The sequence below is a fragment of the Macaca nemestrina genome, chromosome 9 (assembly GCF_043159975.1).
Source record: "Macaca nemestrina isolate mMacNem1 chromosome 9, mMacNem.hap1, whole genome shotgun sequence".
Classification (NCBI taxonomy): Eukaryota; Metazoa; Chordata; class Mammalia; order Primates; family Cercopithecidae; genus Macaca; species Macaca nemestrina.
This window is the reverse complement of record NC_092133.1, coordinates 32,151,679-32,174,788: the sequence shown is the minus strand read 5'-3', so window position 1 is coordinate 32,174,788 and position 23,110 is coordinate 32,151,679. Positions and strand designations below refer to the sequence as shown.

General features: G+C 47.0%; 3 protein-coding genes across 16 annotated transcripts in view; 1 reads left to right on the top strand and 2 right to left on the bottom strand.

The window, feature by feature from the left end:
- Positions 1–1,540, bottom strand: part of LOC105478368 (DNA polymerase lambda) — a 22,270-nt gene extending 20,730 nt beyond the window's left edge. For 8 of the 13 annotated variants that reach the window (XR_011607684.1, XR_003017289.2, XR_003017290.2 and 5 more), the window contains exons 1-2: positions 1,253–1,413; positions 475–635 (exon numbers count right to left, since the gene is read on the bottom strand). Coding sequence is in view for 9 of the 13 variants with exons in the window: in XM_024791757.2 (XP_024647525.2) it covers positions 475–589 (115 nt within the window). In the remaining 4 variants the exon portion in view is untranslated. The other 5 variants (XM_011735570.3, XM_011735571.3, XM_011735573.2 and 2 more) reach the window with 5 other exon arrangements.
- Positions 1,487–23,110, top strand: LOC105478370 (deleted in primary ciliary dyskinesia homolog (mouse)). Of its 2 annotated transcripts, XM_011735580.2 has the most exons (6): positions 1,487–1,622; positions 8,363–8,443; positions 14,499–14,623; positions 14,961–15,094; positions 22,287–22,389; positions 22,813–23,110. In XM_011735580.2, exons 1-6 carry the CDS (start codon positions 1,559–1,561, stop codon positions 22,915–22,917), a joined length of 612 nt encoding a protein of 203 aa, XP_011733882.1. In that variant the 5' UTR covers positions 1,487–1,558; the 3' UTR covers positions 22,918–23,110. The 2 variants fall into 2 exon arrangements, with proteins under 2 accessions (XP_011733882.1, XP_070925344.1); XM_071069243.1 differs by lacking the exon at positions 8,363–8,443 and having other exon boundaries at positions 1,531–1,622.
- Positions 6,285–9,499, bottom strand: LOC112426038 (small ribosomal subunit protein eS27-like). The gene has a single exon (XM_071069244.1). The coding sequence runs from the start codon at positions 9,482–9,484 to the stop codon at positions 9,068–9,070; it is 417 nt and encodes a 138-aa protein (XP_070925345.1). The 5' UTR covers positions 9,485–9,499; the 3' UTR covers positions 6,285–9,067.

Below are 23,110 nucleotides of genomic sequence, written 5' to 3'. Positions count from 1 at the left end.
GCATGAGCCACCGCGCCCAGCCTCTCTCCATACTTTGAATCCTTTATCATTTATTCTTTCAACAATGCACATTTCTTGCCCTTACACTCTGACAGACCCGACAACCCTGCCTCCAAAGCCTCTGCTATTTATTTATCAATTTGGCTGCAAAACAACTAACAACAATCCTGGGTAATGGAGGGGGGTTTCTGTCCCAGTCCCCCAGGGCAAAAATTATACTGGTCATTCCCTGAGGGTCCAGGGAGTCTTTTCCAATTGATAGGGGTGTTCAGGTAGAAAAGAAGATAACACAGCAAATGGCCTGTCCAAGACCCAGGACCAAGCTTAGTACAAGGCAGATACAAACAGACCTGCAGTCCATGGACAGGCAGAGTCAGCTCCAATATCTGATTCTGGACATGAACAACATAGGGCTGAAGCACATGAAGGCTGAGGGTTCAAGCGCATGAGGGTTCTGAGAGTGGGTCATCTCACCTTCTGCTTCTTCTCCCTCTTCCTTCCTGGGAATCTTTGCAAGTACTTTTGATGATGCATCAGCATGAATTTTCTTCCGTTTGGGAAACGCCTTCAAGATACCCCTGGGATCCATTGAAGTACGGCTGCATCCCAGCCTGTTGGAGGGTTGGTCAGGGCTGCTGTCAGGTGGAAATACAGAATTAAGGATCTCCAACCCCTTTGCCTATGGAGGTAGGGGGTAGCAGCCCAGTTTGGGGAAGCGGGAGGTTGGGGGGGATCTCTTCAAACCCCGTTAAACTAGCTTTTTAGCCTAGCTTCACACTCCCCAGTCTTTCAAAGTTGGAGTATTAGGGGAAATGAGGGGAAGGCTGGAGCCATCGGGGGTACTTTTGAGGAGCAGGAAACTATACCCATTCCTCAAAGGGGTTGCTCTAAAGATTCAGCACAGCCCTCCTGCTGCGGCCCACTTCGAAGGGCTTTACCAAAATGGGATGCTGGGCTAGGAAATGGAGCTTTAGGGGATGGAGCGGAGACTGGGGAGGACCTGCACATAAACTCCACATACTCTTTTTCTACCTCCAACACAGACTTGCAGAGGAAAACCTGAGGAGGCGGACTTTCGCGGGTGAGTGGGAACGCCCTGCACCTGCCCTGGTCTCAGCCTCTCGACATGGGGATGCTCAGCGCCGCAGCTGCGGGGAGATGGGGCACGGCCGCAGCAGGTGTGGGGAGCCCTCCGGGAATGGAGGAGTCTCGCAGCTGGGGGTGAAGACCCGGGCAGGTGTGGTGTACTCGCCCTGTACGCAGCTGGCGCAGGCCAGGGAATCCCAGCTCGGGGCTAGTAGAGAGTTGGAGTGCCCAACCCCGGCGCCAAGAGTCTCTCTCCAACCGCCAGAGTCAGTCCCCGGGTGCGGTCGACAACTGGCCAAGTTGGTCACCCGAGGGTGGGCAGGAGTAGGCCACTTACCAGGAGAGCCAATGAGAACGGACGAAGGGGGGAAGGAGGGCAAATGCCCAGAATAGCTTCCGAGTCAGCCGGAAGTGACCTTCAGTGGAACGGTTGCCATGGCAGCGGCCGGGCGGGCTGCTTAGCAGAGGAAAGATGGCGGTGACGGGCTGGTTGGAGAGTCTGCGGACAGCCCAGAAGACTGCACTGCTGCAGGACGGTAACTCGAGGGTCCCCGCGAGCTCCTTCGTTTTTTTCCCCCAGGGTCCGGCCCTCCGGGAAGGGCCTCAGGGCCTGGGTCGGCAGAGCTGGAAGGGTCTCGGTGGTCAGCCGGGCCAGGTCCTGCATTTGCGGATGAGGAGACTGAGGCTCACAGAGATGACATGACCAGAACACATGTCTCCGGACACCCCTTAAATTTCTCTACACCATCTCGCCCCGCTCTGAGTTCTGTTGCTAATATAGTAATTTCTTTTACATTCGTTATCTCATTTGCTCCTCACCACTGTCCTGAGAGGCTAATTTTCCACCCCGTTTTACAGAAGAGGAAACTGAAATCCAAGAATGTTTTAGACTTTAGAGAGGAGAGAGGCCTGGGCTCTAGTTCCGACTGTGCCATTAATTCACCACGGGCTCTCCAGTCGGCACCTTTACTTGTTTGGGCCTCACTTTCCTCATCTGTAAAATTAAGTGGATGGACTACCGTTGTTATCTCTGAGGTCCTTTCCAGCTGTAATATTTTTGTTAAGTGAACCTCTAAATGTTTTCTGTGTCTTAAGGGGAGCTAGAGCAAGGACCAAGGGCTGTGCCTGGAAGAAGTGGGCACAGGGGCATGGATATCTAACTTTTCCTCACCCTAGGATTGGCCGATGTCAGCCCCCTGTGCACTTGGGTCCTTTCTGGACCCACTGGGTAACCAGGATGAATTGTGTCTGAAGTTCCTGAGACTTTCAAGATAATAGCTGGTGATTCACATTCACAGGCAGAGGCCAATCAGGGAAGCCTGGAGTTTGTGGAAATTAAAATCATTTACTCGTTCGTGCAACATTTAGGGAGGCTTTTACTATGTGCCAAGCTCTAAACTAGAACAGAAAGAAAAAGATATGTTGTCACAGGACTTAGACTGGTTGGGAAAAACATGTATTTAAGTAATAAGATGTGTTAAATAGAGTTTGTAGTCTTGTATAAAATGATAGGAAAGAGTGAAGGTGTAAGCGACATGTCTTTGGAAGAAGACCCAACAGAAGTGATGATGTTTCTGGGTCCTGAAGAATTAATAAGGCCAGGCACAGTGGCTCACGCCGGTAATTCCAGCACTCTGGGAGGCTGAGGCGGGTGGATCGTTTGAGCTCAGGAGTTCGAGACCAGCTTGGGCAACATGGCCAAACCTCATCTCTTCAAAAAATACAAAAATTATGGCCGGGTGTGGTGGTTCACGCCTGTAATCCCAGCACTTTGGGAGGCTGAGGTGGGCGGATCCTTTGAGGCCAGGAGTTCGAGACCAGCCTAGCCAAGATGATGAAACCCCATGTCTACTAAAAATGCAAAAAAATTAGCCAAGCATGGTGGTGTGCACCTGTAATTCCAGCTACTCTGGAAGCTGAGGCAGGAGAATCGCTTGAACCCGGGAGACGGAGGTTACAGTGCACTGAGATTGCACCACTGCATTCCAGCCTGGGTGACAAGTGAGTAAGACTCTGTCTCAGACAAAAAACAAACAAACAAAAGACAAAAATTAGCCGGGCATCACGGTACATGCCCCGTAGTCCCAGCTACCTTGTGGCTGAGGCCAGAGGACCACTTGAGCCAGGGAGGTAGACGCAGCAGTGAGCCGAGATCATGCCACTGCACTCCAGCTTGGGCGACACAGCGAGACCCTGTCTCAAAAAAAAAAAAAAAAAAAAAAAAAAAAACAGGAAAAGAAATTAAAATAGGTGTTTGCTGAGTGAAGAAGAGGGGATAGCTATTCAAGGAAGAACGACTCACATATAAGGGCCCATATGTAAAGGTGTGAAGGTACGTGCCTGATTACTAGGGGAGTAACAAAACGTTTAGTAATGTTAAAGCAGTCACCCAGTCAGAACAAACCACCTGTAACTATGTCAGGTACTATGCTACATGCCAGGATAGAAGGGAGAATAAAAAGGTCCCTTTTCTCAAGCAGCAATAAGGGGATGTTGTGGAAAATGAAGAGAGGTTACAGATAAATTGGGACATATTGTGATAGATTTCTTATGCCTTGCTAAATATTTAGGACATTTTCTCATAGGACAGTGGTTTTCTGTTTTTATTGTGGTAATAAATACATCACAGAATTTAGCATTTTAATCATTTTTAAGTGTACAGTTCTGTGGCATTAAGTGCATTCACATTGTTGTGCAACTATCACCACCATCTTCAGAACTTTTTAATCTTTCTCAACGGAAATTTTTTTCTTTTTAGAGACAGGGTCTTGCTCTGTCACCCAGGCTGTGGGGTACAGTAGTACGATCATAGCTCACTGCAGCCTTGAACTCCTAGGCTCATGTAATCCTCCCACCTCAGCCTCTTGAATAGCTGGGACTACAGGCATGTGCCACTACACTCAGCTCAAGTGAAATTCTGTACCCATCAAACGCCAACTCCTCATTCCCTCCTCCTCCCATCCCCTGGCAACCACCATTTGACTTTCCGTCTCTATGAATTTGACTGCTCTAAGAACCTCATCTAAGTGGAATCATACAATATTTATCTTTTTGTAACTGGCATATTTCACTTAGCGTAATGCTTCAAGGTTCATCCATGTTGCCACAGTTGGATGCTTCCAGCTGTGCCATTAATTCACCACAGGCTCTCTAGTCGGCCCCTTTACTTGTTTGGATCTCACTTTCCTCATCTGTAAAATGAAGTGGATGGGCTACGATTGTTATGTCTGAGGTCCTTTCTGGCTGTAATATCATTTGTAAAGTAAACCTCTAAATGTTCCCCGTGTTTTTAGGGGAGATACAGCAAGGACCAAGGGCTGTGCCTGGAAGAGGTAGGCACAGAGGTATGGATATTGTAGCATGTGTCAAAGTTTTGCTCCTTTTTAAGGCTGAGTGATATCCCATTGTATGTCTATACTGCATTCTGTTGATTCATTCATCTGTTAATGGACACCTGGGTTGCTTCCAACTTTTGGGTATTGTGAATAATGCTGCTCTGAACATGAGTATACAAAGATCCACTCCAGTCCCTGCTTTCACTCTTTTTGGTCACAGTAGTGTTTAAACAAATATTTTATCAGCCAGGATTTTGTTAAGTTCTTTTGTTAGTAGCATCACAAAATGATGTTAGATTCTACCCTATCCCCAAACTGAAAAACAATTCAGTATTGCATATGTGGTTTGCCTTATCAAACCTGCAGATTTACCCCTGGGTGTGTAGGAGGGATATGGGAGTGGGGGAGGGTTACTCCCCTCCACCAAGAATCATGGCTATTGATATCTTGAGTTGGATAATGAGAATTCAATGTCCTTTTGATTTTTTAAAGAAATAATTCATTGTGGAAATATGAAAAATAAAATAAGTCACATATAATATTACTACCCAGATAATCATAATTTAGTGTTTTTTTTGTTTTGTTTTTTGAGATGAGTTTCACTCTTGTTGCCCAAACTGGAGTGTAATGGCGCAATCTCAGCTCACTGCAACCTTTGCCTCCTGGGTTCAAGGGATTCTCCTATCTCAGCCTCCTGAGTAGCTGGGATTATAGGTGCCCGCCACCACGCTTGGCTAATTTTTTTTGTATTTTTAGTAGAGACGGGGTTTCACCATGTTAACCAGGCTGGTCTTGAACTCCTGACCTCAGGTGATTGGCCTGCCTTGGCTTCCCAAAGGGCTGAGATTACAGGCGTGAGCCACCACGCCCAGCCCATTATTTTTATACATAAACTTCTATATTATTCCATGCTTACACTCACAGTTATTTTTTCTTTTACAAAAATATACTAATATACTTAATAATTTATATATACATTTATTTCTAGAATAAATATACTATTAAAACAAAGTATAGATAAGTATCGCATAATCATTGAGTAAGGGAGGATACTCTGAGCGCAACTTCTAAGGCAGTAACCACAAAGAAAGAAAATATATAGTTGACTTTATAAAAACTAAACACCTGTGTTGGGCACCTGTAATCCCAGCTACTAGGGAAACTGAGGCAGGAAGATTGCTTGAGGCCAGAAGTTTGAGGCTGTAGTATGCTATAATCATGCCTGTGAATAGCCACTGCACTCCAGCCTAGGGAACATAGGCAGACACTCTTAAACAAAAACACTTGTTTGGGAAAACCCACTTTAAACAAAGTTAAGGGCTGCGTGTGGTGGCTCATTCCTGTATTCCCAACACTTTGAGAGGCCAAGGCAGGAGGATCGCTTGAGCTCAGGAGTTTGAGATCAGCCTGGGTAACATAGTAAGACCCCATCTCTACAAAAAAATTTTAAAATTAGCTGGGCATGGTGGTGGCTGAGGTAGAGGATCACTTGAGCCCAGGAGGCAGAGGTTGCAGTGAGCCGAGATCACACCACTGCACTCCAGCCTCGGCAATAGAGCGAGACTCTCTAAAAAAAAGCCTCAGTTGGCCGGGCGTGGTGGCTCACGCCTGTAATCCCAGCACTTTGGGAGGCCGAGGTGGGTGGATCACGAGTTCAGAACATTGAAACCATCCTGGCCAAAATGGTGAAACCCTCTCTCTATTAAAAATACAAAAATTAACTGGTGTGGTGGCATGCACCTGTAGTCCCAGCTACTTGGGAGGCTGAGGCAGGAGAATTGCTTAAACCCAGGAGGCAGAGGTTGCAGTGAGCTGAGATTGTGCCACTGCATTCCAGCCTGGCGACAGAGCGAGACTCTGTTAAAAAAAAAAAAAAAAAAAAAAAAAGGCCCTCAGTTTTCCTCATCTATGAAATACAGGTAATGACACATAGGATTATTGTGAGAATTAAATTTGTTAAGACATGTGAAATGCCTGGTGGATTTCGTAAGCACTGCATCCTGTCTGGACTCAAGGCTAGATGCCAAGGGGAGAAGATGGTCAGGCAAGACCCCCTCAGCTCTTCCCAGGCAGTACCTTGGATCAAGCTCCTGACAGGAGAGCCCTTTCTAATGCTTGTGAGCCATCCAAATGATTAAGGGTGGTATAACCTAGGGCTCTGCTAGAGGCCCTGCAAATTTAGGGGTGAGTTTACGCAGAATACCGATTAGGAATGGCTCAAGGGAACTGTATACCAGAGAAGTGAATTGGACAGGAAAAAGGCACCTTGGGGCTCTTATTCATTAAGCATACATAGGGTACTTGTCTACTGGATGTTAGTGCTCTGTTACTAGTTTTACTGAGGGGTCTGCCTGTATCTACTTCTCTGCCTATAAAAAGAAAGGGGAAATTACATAGCCACTTTTTTTTTTTTTTTTTTTCCCCGAGGTGGAGTCTCGCTCTGTTGCCCAGGCTGGAGTGCAGTAGCCGGATCTCAGCTCACTGCAAGCTCCGCCTCCCGGGTTCACGCCATTCTCCTGCCTCAGCCTCCCGAGTAGCTGGGACTACAGGCGCCCGCCACGTCGCCCGGCTAGTTTTTTGTATTTTTTAGTAGAGACGGAGTTTCACCGTGTTAGCCAGGATGGTCTCGATCTCCTGACCTCGTGATCCGCCCGTCTCGGCCTCCCAAAGTGCTGGGATTACAGGCTTGAGCCACCGCGCCCGGCCTTACATAGCCACTTTTAAGCAAATGCTCCATGGGTAGAGGAATTGGGCTAGGAGACTCCCTTAGTTTCTTTTTCTTCTTCTTCTTTTTTTTTTTTTTTAAAAGACAGTCTCACTCTGTTGCCCAGGCTGGATGGAGTGCAGTGGTGCAATCTCAGCTCACTGAAACCTCCGCCTCTCAGGTTCAAGCAATTCTCCTGCCTCAGCCTCCTGAGTGGCTGGGACTACAGGCACCCGCCACCACGCCCAGCTAACTTATTTGTATTTTTAGTAGAGATGGGGTTTCACCATGTTAGCCAGGCTGGTCTTGAACTCTTGACCTTGTGATCTGCCAGCCTCGGCCTCCCAAAGTGCTGGGATTACAGGTGTGAGCCACTGCACCCGGCCTCCCTTAGTTTCTTCTATTCTTTCAGTGGATAGTGCATCAATGTTTATTCATCCTTTCAATCAGTATTTAGTTCAGTTCCTAGTATATGCCAGGAGCCACGCTTGGTCTTTAGGAAACCATAGCATGGGGATGAAACCCTCCTATCTAGTAGAAGAGAGGCAATAATCAGAGAGTCACATAAATAGATGTAAAATCATAACCAAAGTAAGTGCCATGAAGAAAATGCATGAGGACTTAGCGTTGTGTTACTGTATGATAGGAATGGCCTGGAGATGTGAAGAAGGCAGGGCACTGGCATGGCTAGAGGGAGTGCTTGGCAGGAAACCTAATTCAATGTCCTGAACACATAGGCTTGGTTTTAGGAAGTGGGGAGAGAGAGATAAATATGTTGTCATTCACGGGAAGACAAATGCTTTTTAAAAGTATCATGGTATGTAGTAAACGCTCCACTATGGATATGAGTAAAACATTAGGGAGGCACACATGAGGACGTGATTAATCCTACCAAGGTGGCTGGAGGTGATAGTGGAGGAAGACTTCCCAGTGGAAGTGACATTTGAGCTGGATTTTGAAGGGCAAAGAAGAGTTCCATAGATAGGAAAAAGTATGGAGCTGTTGCTGGTAGAGGAAACAGCAAAGACATGTTCAAGGAAAGCTTCAGAAAGGGAGAGAGTCTCAGGACATGTTTTAAAGTAATGGTGGGTGATGGTTGGCAAGGAGTTTGGGGAGGCCCTGGCTGGGTTCCTCAGTACTCCCAAGGCTGGTGCTGTTTCCCAGATAGGCCCCTTGATCTGCAAGGGACAGGGCAAGGGGAGGCTTTGAGGTAAGGCGCTCTCTGTTTTGTGCACAGGGAGAAGGAAGGTGCACTATTTATTCCCAGATGGCAAGGAAATGGCTGAAGAATATGACGAGAAGACGAGTGAACTACTTGGTGAGTGACAGAGGCTCCCAGTGGGCCTTTAGGAATACTTGGTGCTGACCTAAGCACAGTGACCACTCCTAGCCTTAGGCTTGAGGCAGGAGCCCAGATCAAATGTAGAAGCTGGGAGAGACTGAAGCCCTCGAGACAACAATGTTCCTGCGAATAATCTGGGCACCGAAAGTGGAGTGCAAGTCCTTTTGACCAGTAAAATTCATCCCTACCCTTCGCCCCAGACAAATGAGAGAGTAATTCTAAGATGTAGAGAAACAGTTGGGAAAAAACTTTACAGAGGAGGTGGTATTGGAAGTCAGCCTTGTATGTTTAGGAGGGATAAGGGCAGACTTTCACCACAATTTGTTTTTCCTTGTTTTTTTTGTTTGTTTGTTTTTATTTGTTTGTTTGTTTGTTTGTTTTCTGAAGCCACACCAGGAGCAAGCGAGTATCAGAGGCAGAGCTTCTGAGCTTGCCTCAAAGGCAACACTGTAAAATATGGTCCTCATCTTGAAGAACATCTCAGTCCAAGAGGGTCAAAACAGTGATTTTGCAGCGTGGTCACTTTTTTTTTTTTTTTTTTTAAATATCCAAAATGTGTTTATTGAGGTGGTTTCCCACTCATCTTGATTCAGAGTGCTTTTAGTGCTGCTTCCTCCTAAAGGAACATCCTTCTGTAAGCCTTGCTTTTCCTCCTGTAGGCTGGCAGAGGACAGTGGAGCAGCCAACACACAAAACTACCGTTTGTGCATGGCTAAAGACCGTGTTGACTTTATAGCATCCTGGGCATTTCACATCCATGAAGTAGGAATTGGGGCTTTGCATCAGGCATTTCTTCTTGTGTTTCCTCTTCTCCGCTTCCGGGGAGGGATGAAGGAGATCCTTTGCGAGAGGCATGTTCTCGTGTGGGTAGGTCGTCACCGCCAGAAAAGCAGTGTGGTCACTTTCATTCCTGCAGCGCCTTTCCTCTAAGAACAGGCTCATGGGTAGCGGCTCCAGCTCAGATTTCTGGGAATTATTCGATTTGTCCACTGTGTTCCCAGGTGTGCACATCAGCATTAACCAGCTTCCCAGAGCTAGGTGGCTGGCTCTTTGACCCAGGGCCCAAGGCTGTCAGCAGTGGGAGTTGGTCTCTTTATTAAGTTCCATCTGAAATGCTAAGACCAATGATGGAATCACGGGCTGGTTTATTTTCCTGTCATTATTCTTGGCTTTAATTTCTTCCTGGGCCTGATCGACAGGTAGTATTGGTGAGGGAATTTCTTTTTCCCTTTTTCTGACAGCTCATAAATGTCTAGAACCGACAACGTGGATTACACTGGCTTGCATTCCCTCAGTCTCCAGTCTTAAAATGTTTGTCCTGCGCATGTTCAGTCACACAGTGAAGTGTTGATCCCTCCTTATTATGAGCTGCTTGGGCTCCAGTCCCAATTGGTTTAGTCTGGTGCTATTAAAAATCTTGATGTGTTTAGCATATGACACTGATTCGGTGGAAACCAATACAGTAGTAATATCCTCACAATGCATTGTAATTTATAGTGCTCCCAGGGGATGACAGCCTTGGAATGCCTAACAGGGGAGAACTTATGAAAGCAGAGGTCACGTGGACTAGCCACCACCATAACCAGGCCAGAGACTAGCCACAGCTCCTCACTCCCAGCCCCCCATGCCACTTCTCTACTCCTCCACACAGAGCAAATAAAACAGCTATAGCTGCTGCGGCTGTAAAAACAAACAAATAAAACCCGGTGTCTTTGTTGTGCTTGGACATGAAACTGAAATTAAAAACAAGTCCAGGTTTCTTCATTTGTAGCACCATGTGCCCCGATATCCCACATTAACCTGTCACTTCTCCTGGTGGCAGGTGGGGAATAGACCGTGGCTTCCAAACTCCTCTTTCTTAAAAGCGGAAATGGAGGAGAAGACTGTTCACAGGAGAACACTGTTTGGCTAAAGTTGACCTAATAATGATATTAATATCATGACTCTTACTGGGCACCATGCTAAGTGCTCTATGTGAATTACCTCATTTACTCATCCTCATTAAAGCCCTATGAGGTAGATACTCTTGTCTCCATTTTACATTTGGAAAAAATGGAAGCTCAAAGAGGTTAAGCACCTTGTTGAGAATTATGTAGCTAGTTTCTAAGCCAGGATTTAAGCCTAGTTCTGTCCAATTAAGAGTCCAGGCTTTAGTCCTCAACAACATAGTGCTGGGAGTTGAGAATACTTAAATCCAACTTTCTTTTCTTCTTACTATGTTTTTCTTTGCCCAGAAAGGCCTGAGTGTGGACTGATGAGCAGACAGGAGGACCTCACTGGAGCCACTGGGCCCAGCTCTAGAACAGCAGATCTTTTTCTTACTCTTCTTCCTGCCCACCACCCCAGCTGCCCTGGCAAAATACTATTCATTATTAATTTTTAAGTATAAATAATCCCAGGGCTTGAGCTGGCTTTTGCTTGTGCATTCTATGAAGCAAAATAGGGACATGGTTTTTGTGGCAATAAATAGGAATAGTTTCCATTTTTCTAGCTAAGTATACAAATTTGAAAATTAGCCAAACCGGTTTTCTGTTAGAAAAACTCAAAGTAATTTACAGACGAAGAATTGCCAATAGGTGTGCGTCAGTCTGGGACAGAGTTCCTCCAGTTGGTGTTAATAAGCATGTTAGTGTCCTATTTTTTTTCCTCCCCTCTCAGTGCTATTCATTCCCACCCCCCACAATGATTGCTGCATGTATTCATAGAGGAAAAAACTGAAGGCCCCATAACAATGATCGGAACATCAAACCAGCCTGAGAAGAACACAGCATGTCCAAGGGGGCTGAGGCTGAAGGGCAGGCCATCCCCCAGCGATTACATTCGGATTACCGACTTAATCTGCTTTGGTATTTGACCGCCAGCCTAACCACCCGAGGCTGCATTTGGAGGATATTGAGCACTTTCATCCCCAAGCACTTCACTGGCTTTATAAATGACCCACTCGATTCCCTTCGGCCTCCTCTGGGATGGGACATGGCAGCTGTTTAATAGCCACATAGCAATGTTGCAGTGTTTTAGGGCAGAAAAGAAGAATCCTGCATCCAGTTTAAGCTGCAGGGAGTATTTAGGGAAGGGGAATGTAATTATCCACATTGGAAGTGGGCCAGGGCTTGGAGCTTTGGGGAAAGAGGCCTTTAGGATGTCTACTTTCCAGCCCACCTGAAAGATGGGGCCTCCTTTCAGCAGTCTGGGACATCAGCCTGCTTCCTGCTGACTTAGGAAAAAGCCCCCAGGCACCACCACCTTTATATATTCCCCATCAGACCCTTCACCAGGGTGGAAAGTCTCCTTTCCAGGGTCTGGCTGGGGCTCAGCTGGGAAGATATGACAGCGGCCCGGGAAGCTGCCCCACACACACCAGTTTGGGTTTAACATATAATCAAATCAGAGTGACAGCAGGTGGAAACAGTCTTCTGTTGCCACAGGAGCCGTCCTTGAGTTCAGGAACAAAGACAGGGACAAGAAAGACAAGACAAAGTGTGCATTTTTACATGTGCGTTTGCACATGTGCACTTGTGCATGGGAAAAATAAGGAGGACTTCACCAAAATCTTTTATTGGGTCTTATCTCTAGAGGGAATGGAAAAGGAGACTTTCTTCTGCATTCTAACAAAGAATTTAATTCTCAAGATGTTTAAACAAAAAATAAAGGTGAAGCAGCCGGAGGTGTCAAGTTCCCTGAGTGGTTTTTAATGTCAGAAGTAAGGAAACCAGCAGCTGACTTTCTTCCTTCTTTGAGTACTTCTTGGGAAGTTTTCTGTGTAAAACTCAAAATTTCTTGGAGTAAAAGAGTGCACAGAAAATCCTGGGGTGGTTATCGTCCCTCCAGGCCACCCTGGTGCTGTATTGTGCATTAGGACACCCAATTTAGCAAGGCTCATGACTTAACGGGGCACCTCACTTCTCCAGCCCCAGGTAGTGAGGTAGTCTTCATATTTTACTTTTTCAGATAATCAAAGCTTACCCTTTAAAGGCCAAATATAAAAAAATTAATTGAGCTACTTGAAAAAAAAAAACAGAAACCTTTCAAAATATTACATATGCTTATTGAACACTTTCAGAATAAAGTTTTATTAATAATTCAAATTCTGAATTTGGAGTTACGAGGCCCGGAGTTTAGCTGTGGCATTTGTAAGATTGTCTCCTTGAGCCTCAGTAATTCTTCATACTCTGTTTCCTGGAGAGTAGTGGCAGGGGTTGAAAGAGAGCAGTCAGGGAAGAAATGCTATTTTTCATTTTAAAAGTACAGACATTGGAGTAGATGCTTTCTAAAGGAACTTCCACCTTTAAAATCTGTGATGGTTGTGTTCTATTATAAAGTGGCACCATTGGAGTCTAAGGGTGCTTGTTTGCCCTTACACTAAATGGTCCCAAGTGTTTATGTGGTTCTGACACTGCCGTCCAATGTGAGCTGTCCCCATACCATTGTCAATATGCCTGAGAAAAAAAGTAATTTCCTGCCTTATTCTACACACAGCATTTTATACTTAGTCTGAGCAAGAATCTGAGAGTGATCTTTCCTGTAGTATAGAGTAGGGTACATGGATCTTTTCACAATAAGCTGCTGCTCAGAGGCATTTGTCACTTCTGAGTTCGTGACTGTGACAGAGGCCCCCAGAAGGCTGCTTCCAGTGAAGAGAGGTATTAACACTGAATAGATTTGGATATACTCCTGGTCACAGTCCATTCACTTAAGAGAGAAGTATTTGTGGGGGAAAAAAAGTTGCCTATAAAGCATATTTCCAAGTTTTACTCTTCCTTATTAATTTTCATTATAAACTTGGAAATGTGTTTCTAGGGAGAATTTTTGGCCCTAAGAGGTAATAAAATCACACTGCAGAATGCAGCAGACCTTATAAAAGCACATATCCAAGGGAAAATTCTAATTTTACAGCACACTTTTGTGTTCAGGTTGTGTGCCTTACTTAAGGGCATTTGGATTTGACACAGCTGCTCCAAAGGTCTAAAGTAAACAGCTGGCCTGCCTAGTGCTGAGAACCTGACTGTGGCTATCAACTCCTACCTGGAAGAAGACACAAACAGAAACAACTATAACCGAGTACTATGCACTTTTTGAGTTGTTTAGCTCCTTAAACAGCTACAGAGGCTGCTGGTCTTTAGCACCAACTGGGCTCCTCAGGCTGGAGGATACCATAGCAGGCAGCCCCCAGATTCCAAATGCAGCAGGAAGGGAAAGGAACTGGAGGATGGGAGGTCACAGCTCAGAAAAGATCCCCCTGCAGTGATGGACTGCATGGTTCCTGAAAATGAAAATCTCAGCAGGGGTTTTCAGGTACTGTCCATTCAACTAGTTTCTTGATTTATAATTTTCATAATATATGCGCCTTAAAATCTTATGCAAGCATCTGGGTTGTTAAGGTAAAATAGAGATGGTTATTTGCATTCTAAAAGGACTCCCTTTTACAAAAAATTCTCATTAGATCTTTTATAAACAGTGCATTTAAAATATAGCATGTGCCTACAATTTTGTTTAAATGCAGCTTTGGGGCGTTTTTTTGTTTTTGTTTTTGTTTTTTAAAGCAAGGTGTACCTGAAATGAGTGAATTTCTATATTCGGACTTTCTGAATCATGATACAGACCTGCCCAACAGCTTTCACCCTCTTCTTTTTTCCTCTGCATGTTTTTGAGGGAAAAAATGTGCCTCAACTCCTTTTTGGGATCCAGATTTTCTCCATTACCAGAAACAACCCTTTTCCTAATTTTCACTTCTTCTCTTTGCTTGAAGCCATACCTGAGGGTTTCTTGACTCCACTTGGCTCCTCTCAGAGCTTCATTCCAGTTCCTTTTGCCTGAGCGCCCATGAGATGCGCTTTGCAGGTTGTCTAATGTTGAAATGCTCTACTGAAATTTCAGAAGTTGTGAGGTCCCTCCTTAAATTAAAGCCGAGAGTAAAGGCCCAACACTCCCACTTTCATCTTGTGCTGGTTACCTAGTGTGGTGCCGGTGATTCGACAGAAAAGAGCAGAGACCCTCTCTTCACTCTCATCCTGATGCTTGCTTCTCTCCCCAGTGAGAAAGTGGCGTGTGAAAAGTGCCCTGGGAGCCATGGGCCAGTGGCAGCTTGAAGTAGGAGAGCCAGCGCCCCTAGGAGCAGGAAACCTGGGGCCTGAACTCATCAAGGAAAGCAATGCCAATGTACGTCCATCTGTCCAGGTGTCTTGCACGGGCTGAGGTGGGGGTGGGCTGTGGGCTGCTGGCTCTTGAGGACAGGGACCATGTCTTGTTCACCTCCTCGCCTCCAGTGTGCCACCTGGACACAACAATCTATAAATGTTTGTTTGAATGAATACAGACATTTTGGCTTGATCATCCCAGGGCGGGGGCTTAGGGCCTGGAGTGTTGTAGCAATAGTAGTGTCAGAGGGCAGCAGTGGAGAAGAGCTGAGGGTCTTATGCCCCGGGGTAGAGCTCTGATGAGGGTGGAGCCTTCCCTTCCCCAGGAACAGTCCTCGAGTTGGATTTGCCTTCTGTAGCCTATCTTCATGCGCAAGGACACCAAGAAGAGTTTCCAGTGGCGAATTCGAAACCTCCCCTATCCTAAGGATGTCTACGGTGTCTGTGTGGACCAGAAGGAGCGCTGCATCATTGTCAAAACAACCAACAAGAAGTGAGTAGCGTGGAGGGCACCCTGTGTGCTTGTGTATGAGCACGCTGTAGGTGGGGTTTGATCTGGGGTTAGGATCATTATTCAGGCTGGTCCTGCAGAGAGGAAGCCCTTCTGCTTCCAGGTATTGGAAGGGCTTCCTCTCTGCAGGACCAGCCTGAATAATGTAATCAGCTCCATCAGGGAAGAGAAACTTGAATGAGTGTCTAGTATAGTACCTGGCATAGACAGGAGCTCAGTAAATATTTGTTGAATGAATGAGATGATGAGGGAAATCACACGACCATTAGCTTGTGGTCTCAGGTGGTTCTGCTGAAAGGTTATTATGATCTTGGTCTCCTGGCTGGATCCAGTCCTTGTTAAGGGTGGCCTGGTGACATCAGTGTCAGAGCTGGCAGGGAGCCATAGCTTGGAAGGCACACCTGTCTGAAGTGGCAGTGACAGTCCTTTAAAGCAGTACTTGACAGCAGCTTAAAGCAGACTGGGCAGCAGTAAACCTAATCCCTCCCCAGACTGAGTGACAGTGGGGCAGATGCTTGGGCTGCTTGGAAATCTCTTGCATAATGCTTCAAAAGGGGTACTCAACTTCCATTTGTGGTCCCTTAGAGGGGAGGCAAACTGCAGGGGTTGAAAGGACAGAAGGTGGCCACAGTGCATTTCCATTTTGGAAATGCATTGATCTCATTTAGGTTTCTGAAGCCCTGACTGATCACAGGAGAAGAGAAATGCCCTATGTGAGGCCCGAAGGGAATGGCCCTGAAATGAGTCAATCTTGACCTGGGCTAGAGAGAATACAGTCTAGGGCCAACTCCCACAAAATAGATTTGTGCATTGAGATGGGAGGTTTTACAAGTTACCCGTCCGCAAGCTGTGAAGCCATTCAACATGCCTCATGGGGATGCCCCCACCCATCTCCTGCTTTACATGCAGTAATGGGGACCCAGCTCCTTGTGCATCTCCTCAGGTGATGTGGTGCCAGTCTCCCCTTCCATCTCCCTCAGGCCCACGAGGCCCACAGGGAAGCAGGGTAGCTCCCAGACTCCCCCATTGCAGCCCTGGGTGCTGCTATCCTCTTGTGACCCCCATATCCCATTGCTTTGGCAGGGTTAAGAGGACAGGGGAAAGGGTGGAGATGGATGAATTAATTTCAGGATTATTGCTGTAAATGCAGCCAGCAGCCCCTGCAGTGGGCCTTGTCTATAAATATCAAGTCATAATAATAAGGGTTTGTGTTTATAAAGCACTTTGAAGCCCTCAGATAAGAGGCAGTTTATTCCCGTTATTGTTCTCATCATTAACAGGAGTCACTGCCTAAAGTGGAATTTAGCAATTTCAGACAACAGAGAAATTGCCTGTAGGAAAACAAACTCCATGCTTCAGCAAGCATTCCCTGGTGGAAGAGGCCTTGGGTCCAAACTGGGAACAAAAGTGCTTCTGATAGCACTTGAATCTGCAGCCCAGCACTTTGTGAAGCTGGCTGCTGCCTCTTTTTTGTCCCCCAGAGGTCACTGTCGAATACAGATATCAGACAGAAATGTGATTACCAGGGAGTGAGGAAAGAGAAGCTAGCTAGCTCACCAAAAAATTCATCTGTGGGCAGATCCTCTGGGTCCCATCTCCTGCGCACATCCAGCCATAGGTGGCGCTGTTGGCCAGGAGCTCCGTGACTAGAGGCCCACGCTAGCTCTCAAGGCAAGTGGGGGTTGTTGGATATTTTTGAAATTATGGGTGAGTCCAGGTGGGATGGGAGTGATGCCCCTGGAGGGGCAGGGCTGAGGGTTGGATTCCCATAGAGGAGAGAGGAGTGTTTCAGGGCCCACTTTGGAACCCACACTGAGCCTCTGGTCCAGTGTCCCAGCCTGGCTCATCCCTGTCCTTCTTAGGTCTCTCCTTTGGGAGGTTACCTAGAGGCTGCTGAACCCTTAGCCAGATCATTCCTGAACTTAGTGGCATTTTTACCTTCTACCTGGAGGAATGTGTTTTATACCTTGACTCCCATTAATTATATAGAACTCAATGGCTATTCCTTTTAAAAAATTAATTTGGAAGGGAGAGCTTTATTTCTCATCAAGGGTTATAGCCTGCATAGACATTCTTTTTTGTTTTGTTTTGTTTTGTTTTGTTTGAAGAGATGGAGTCTTGCCCTATTGCCCAGGCTAGAGTGCACTTCTTGCACAATCATAGCTCACTGCAGCTTTGAACTCCTGGGCTCAAGGGATCCTCCCGCCTCATCTTCCTGAGAAGCTGGGACTATGGTTGCATACCACCCCACCTGGCTAAGTTTAAAATTTTTTTTTTGTAGAGTTGAGGGTCTCTCCATTTTGCCCAAGCTGCTCTCAAAATCCTGGGCTCAAGTGATCCTCCTACCTTGGCCTCTTGAAGTGCTGAGATTATAGGCATGAGCCACCACACCCAGACCAGTGTGGCCTCTGGCCAGAAGCCAAAAACTCAGTGGCTACTCCCTTCCACAGTGTTTAGCTTTTTAAGGATACAGTACATTTAAAATCTGTTTTCTGATCATCATGCTATCGGGAGGTGGGCAGGATCCATACTTTTATTCTTGTGTTATAGATGATTATATAAATGTATATATAAAGTCAGCATGATGAACCAGCCTGCTGAAAGGAAAGTTAGTGACCATCTCTCTTGATGCCCAGGCATCTGCACTTTCCACCACATCATGGCATTTCTCTCTGACTTGACCTCTTCCTTCACCGGGAGGTTCCATACCTGCCCCAGTTCTAATATTCTGGAATGTGGTTACTGACCAAAGCCAGAGTTTCTTTACCCATACTTGCCTTGTCTCTGAAGAGCTGGGTTGGTGACTTTACTTGAAGGAATTGATTTTAGTGTATCATGTCCTTGGCCTCACATATTAGTGAGGGCTGAATCAGGGAAGGAAAAAAGTGCTCTTCTAGGATCCCAGTGTTGAACCATCTATTCCTGATAATAACGTTTGTGCAGAAAGAGGGCTCCTAGCCTCAGCCTGGAAGTTGGCCGCTGTAAGTGGAATGAGCCAGGGTGCAGGAGTGAGAAGTTGTTGGGTTAAATCTGGCCTGTGTCACATATTAGCTGTAGAAGGTAGGCAAGGTTTCCTCATCTATCAGAGAACACTCAGAGCTACTTCACAGATTTTGGGGAATTGGATGAAATCGTATATGTACAGGCCAGCACAATGGCTGGCCTGAAGCAGGTCCTCAACAGTTCTTTGGAAACTGGAATCTGAGGAGAGCTTGGCTGATTTGACATTGGTGATACTAACACTGTGGGAGGTGTTAATAGGCTTCACTAGAAAAAAGGATTCTGTGGTCAAATAAGTTTAAGAAACTCTAGATTAAACAGGCTGCTCTTTGGTGGGGCTGAGAGCCTTTAGTATGTGTGTGTGATTGTGACTCTCTAGCAGGGGGTGGCTGTGGGTGGGGGTGCCGAGTTTGCCTAGCGCCTTGATGTTTAAGAAGATTTGCCTGCTGCTTTTCTAAGGGCGGACTGGTTGGAGGCTTCTCTGGACCCTCTGGCAGTGTGCAGGTGTGCATGGCACCCCCTCCGAGGTATGTGAGGCACGACCTGAGTGATTGTCCACAGCAGCCCTGCTCCTGCCTTCAGCCTCCAGAGTCTCTCTCCCTCCGATGGCCTGGCCTCTGGTGCCCTTTTGGATTGGAGAAGGGCTGGAATTGGGGAGGGGATACAGTAGAGAGTGTAGAGAGGGAGGCAGTAGGTCATTCCTGAAACAGCCAAAATGGAGTTGTCTGTGGAACAGGGAGAAGATAGGGTACAGAGTTGGCCTGTTCTGGGCCCTTTGACAATGACTTCAAGTTCATCTAGTGCAGCTCTTTTATTTGAAGAAGGAATGTGGAAACTGAGGCCCAGAAATTAAGTGACCTGTCCAGGGTCACAGGGCAGGGCCAGGAGTTCTGCGACAAGCCTTTACTTCAACATACGTCTTTTGAAGACTTTTGACATTCAGAAAGCAAGGCCATTGATGTGTCGGAGAGAGTACCCAGGGGGCCCGCAGAGTGTTTAGATTCCAGGGGAGACAACCTGTTTCATGGTTGAACATCCCCACCTCCCACCCCAATATCTGCCCCATCCTTGGACAAATGCAAATAATCTAGACCATGGTGGGCTATTACTTTGCGGTGAGAATGTGGAGACATGGAGGGGTCAGGAGATTTGGGGGATTCTCACTTTAATACGGGCTTCTCTGTTTACCAGCTTTGTGAGTTGGGCAAGATATCTAACTTTTCTGGGCCTCAGTTTCCTTTTGTTTAAAAGTGGATAATAGAAGTAACCAACCTGAGAGAGTTGTTTTGACAACTAAATGTGTTTAGAACCTGGCACAGAGTAAGCATTAATTGTTTAAAATATCATCTTTCATTGTATGGCTGAGATAGAACAGTGAAGGGAGGTAGGAATGGGGGAGAGCGGGGCATCTGCTGGAAGCCAAGGAACTATCCTGCTGTAAGGATTCAACTTTTAGCAGAAACAAAACAAGGTATGATCAGCAGGGATATGGCCTTGTTTCTTTTTTTGAGATGGAGTCTTGCTCTGTCACCCAGGCTGGAGTGCAGTGGCACAATCTCTGCTCACTGCAACCTCCGCCCCCTGGGTTCAAGTGATTCTCCTGCCTCAGCCTCCCAAGTAGCTGGGACTACAGGCGCCTGCCACCACACCTGGCTAAGTTTTGTATTTTAGTAGAGACAGGGTTTCACCATGTTGGCCAGGCTGGTCTTGAACTCCCGGCCTCAAGTGATCTGCCCACCTTGGCCTCCCAAAGAGCTGGGATTACAGGAGTGAGCCACTGCATCTGGAGGCCTTGTTTCTTCTTCATCTTTTTCTTTTAATTTTTTGTAGAGACAGGGTCTCGCTATGTTGCCCAGGCTGGTCTTGAACTCCTGGCCTCAAGTGATCCTTCCACCTCAGCCTCCGAAAATGCTGGGATTACAGGCGTGAGCCACCATGCCCGCCCTCTTCTTCATCCTTAAATCCCCAGCTCACAGCTCAAGGCCTGGGACACAGTTGATGCCCAATAAATGTCTGCTGCCTACTACAGCTGTCTGAGGCTGAACGTTATGACTCTTCCAGAAGCACAGTGGGTCTCTCTGTTGTCCAGGTGCTGGTGAGAAAGTCAAGTACAGTACCCATCATGGAAAAAAAAACCCATGTCTGGGGAATGGGGGTGAGAAGGGGGTGGGCTGCCCCAGGAGGAGAAAAGGCAGATGCTCCCTACTCCCTTGAGCCTGACTGTCAGGAGCTTCTAAGAAGTTGTTTAACCTCAACCAATAAACTAAATCCATTACAACAGACTCAAAACCAAGCTGAGCCTCCACGTGCTCTGCCTTCATTCCTCTTGCCTGGAGGTAGGAGTAGTTCAAGGAAAGCAGGTGCAAGCTATGCACCTTAAGTTCCCTCTGATCCTGTCCTTGCTGTTGTGGCCAAGCCCTGGGATTCGTTTTCTGGTCCCACTGCCCCAGCCTGGGGGAATGGTTCGGCTGGGCTGCTTCCCTCCTGGTTCTGCTTTTTGTGTATCTTTGCAGGGAAGATGTTAACACTTCCTAACAAGTCTTTGTGTTCATCTAATCTCTGCTGTTTAACCTTTGACTCTCCCCTATTATCAGTGTCTGCCACCTTTGCTGGCCAGACCAAAGGCCCCAGGAAGAGCCCTCAGCCTGAGCTGGCTAGGAAGAGGATGAGGCAGGCATTCCATCCCCGGTTTGCAGGCAGATGGATCGCCTTTCCCTGGGGCAGAGCTTTGGAAAATAAAGCAACTTGCAGTGCCATTAGGATCCCCCAGCCCCCACTCCTTTTGAACTGTCAGCCTTTAAGTAAACATTCTTTTCCTGCCATGGGTCCCAGTACCTTGGTGGGGAGTGGGGAACCTGGGAGGAGAGGGGCCCCAGAGTCTCTGTTGAACGGAGGGATTTGGGCAGGGAGGACGGGGGCAAAAGTGCTGCATTGATGTCAACTCTCTGAGTCCCCAGGGCATAGGGGCTTTTGAAGTGGACTCAGGGTAGCTGTCACCACAAGGACCAGGCCCCTCTGAAGTACTAAAAGCCTCATCCTCCCCAGGCCTCTCACTTGAGTCTGTTTGTACCTGCCTGAGGTGTTTCCCTTCACAGCCCATACAACCTCTGCAGCAGAAAGTGATGCCTTGCCCAAGTGACAGGTCTGGCAGCCCCTGGCCAGATCCTAAGCCACATTTCCACCAAGGAAAATGCCAAATTGGTATATTGCTAGAGATGAAAAGGCCATTCATTGTGCTTTGGTGTAGTAAGCATCAGACCAAAGACAAGGAATCTTACTCTAATCTTGACTTCCATCCCAACTGACAACTGGCTGTGAAACAAGGCACATTTCATCTCTCCGAGCCGAGTTCTCTTTTTGATAAGGGGGGTCAAATTTCCTGCGAAGTCTAGTTATACACATTACGAACTGGGTGTTGCTATCTGTTTTTTTTTTTTTTTTTTTTTAAATTAAAAGGCATCATTAATCTCTGAACCAGCACCTAGAGATGATAAGGACCATGTGTGATGTGTAAAAATGGAGGAGTGGGGACTTGGGGCCAGCCAAGTAGTCCAGAGGTCCAGCTTCCATGATGAGTAACATGGTTTGTCCTCTCAAGGAGATTTCTCCTAGTAGATATACTTTTCCCTCTGGCCTACAAGTAGAGCCAGGCTAACAAGGCCTTGAAAGGCCCCAAAAGAGGAACAGGTAGTTGAGGCCTTCAGAGGACTTCTTATGTAAATGGTAGCAATAGGGCCCCAGCTTTGGGAGACAGGTCTGAATGTCCTTATTCTGTCCGTTGTTAGAACATGCCCCATTTTTCTGGTGTCTCCATGAGGCTTTGGGTGTAGAGGAGTCCAAGCTGCTTGAGCTATTTGTGTGTTCCAGGCTGCTTCTGCCTGTCTTAGGGAGACCCAGCTCTTGAGATGTGAGTCACTACAACCCCTGGTCTAATCACAGAATTGTAACTGGGTTCTGTTCTTCTGCCACTGGACTGGACATAAGGCTTGCATTCTATGCTTTCCAGGGCCACTGAGCTCTAAAATACTGGTGTTCTAACTGGCTTGTCTTCTCCCTCTCTGCATGTGTGGAAGGTGTGGGAGAACTATGTAGAAGCTAGGCAGCAGAGGGCCTGATGCCCAGCTGTTGGGGTCACCTTGCCGAGTGCCCCAATGGCCTCTCGGTGTCCCCACAGGTACTACAAGAAGTTCTCCATTCCTGACCTAGATAGACACCAGCTACCTCTGGATGACGCCTTGCTAAGCTTTGCCCACGCCAACTGCACCCTGATCATCTCTGTAAGATTCACCCAGACTTCTTGGACACTGCATCAGGGAGAGTCTTCCTCTTTCCCTGCCCACTTCCCGTCCCATAAGAGTCCTCAGTTCTAGCCCCAAGCCCTAGGGTGTGCTTGTGGGAGAACAGACATCTCTAATTCAGCATAGGGGAGAGCAGGGAGGGGGCTCAGGGAGGAGCCTGACCATATAATTCACAGCTAGAAGAGGGTAGAGGATGAAGGGGAAACGGTGGAAATTGAACTTGGGTTCTGGTCCAAGGTCTGCTCCTACTCAGGCACATGACCTTGAGCAAATCATTCAATCCCATAGACCTCAATTTTCTCGTGCAAATAAGGGGATCAGAAGGAGTAGGGGCCCCAAGTGTGTACGGAAGGAGAAGGGACAGTGACTGAATTATTTTCTTCTTCCTGGCTCCATCCACAGTACCAGAAGCCAAAGGAGGTTGTGGTGGCTGAGTCCGAGCTACAGAAGGAACTAAAGAAGGTAAAGACAGCCCACGGCAACGATGGGGACTGCAAGACCCAGTAGTTGGCCCCTGAGCCTTATACCTCCAGCACAGGGGGTGCCGTTGAGACTTGAAGGCTTGGTCCTTCTTGACCACGGCAGCCTCCTATCTTCTAGGAGCTATCACGGGTCTACAAGAACTGGGCCGTGGGGCACTCCTAGCCAGTGAGTCATGGTCGTATTTCCTGAGTAAAGTCATTCTGAGCTACTTACTGCA

What these genes read in the sequence shown, in the direction of transcription:
- LOC112426038 (XM_071069244.1), bottom strand. Translation starts at nt 9,484, where the DNA reads ATGCTGATGTGCACACCTGGGAACACAGTGGACAAATCGAATAATTCC.
- LOC105478370 (XM_011735580.2), top strand. Translation starts at nt 1,559, where the DNA reads ATGGCGGTGACGGGCTGGTTGGAGAGTCTGCGGACAGCCCAGAAGACT. An exon ending in GAAGACGAGTGAACTACTTG is followed by an intron (nt 8,444 to 14,498) that starts GTGAGTGACAGA and finishes TTCTCTCCCCAG; the next exon opens with TGAGAAAGTGGCGTGTGAAA. An exon ending in ACTGCACCCTGATCATCTCT is followed by an intron (nt 22,390 to 22,812) that starts GTAAGATTCACC and finishes CTCCATCCACAG; the next exon opens with TACCAGAAGCCAAAGGAGGT.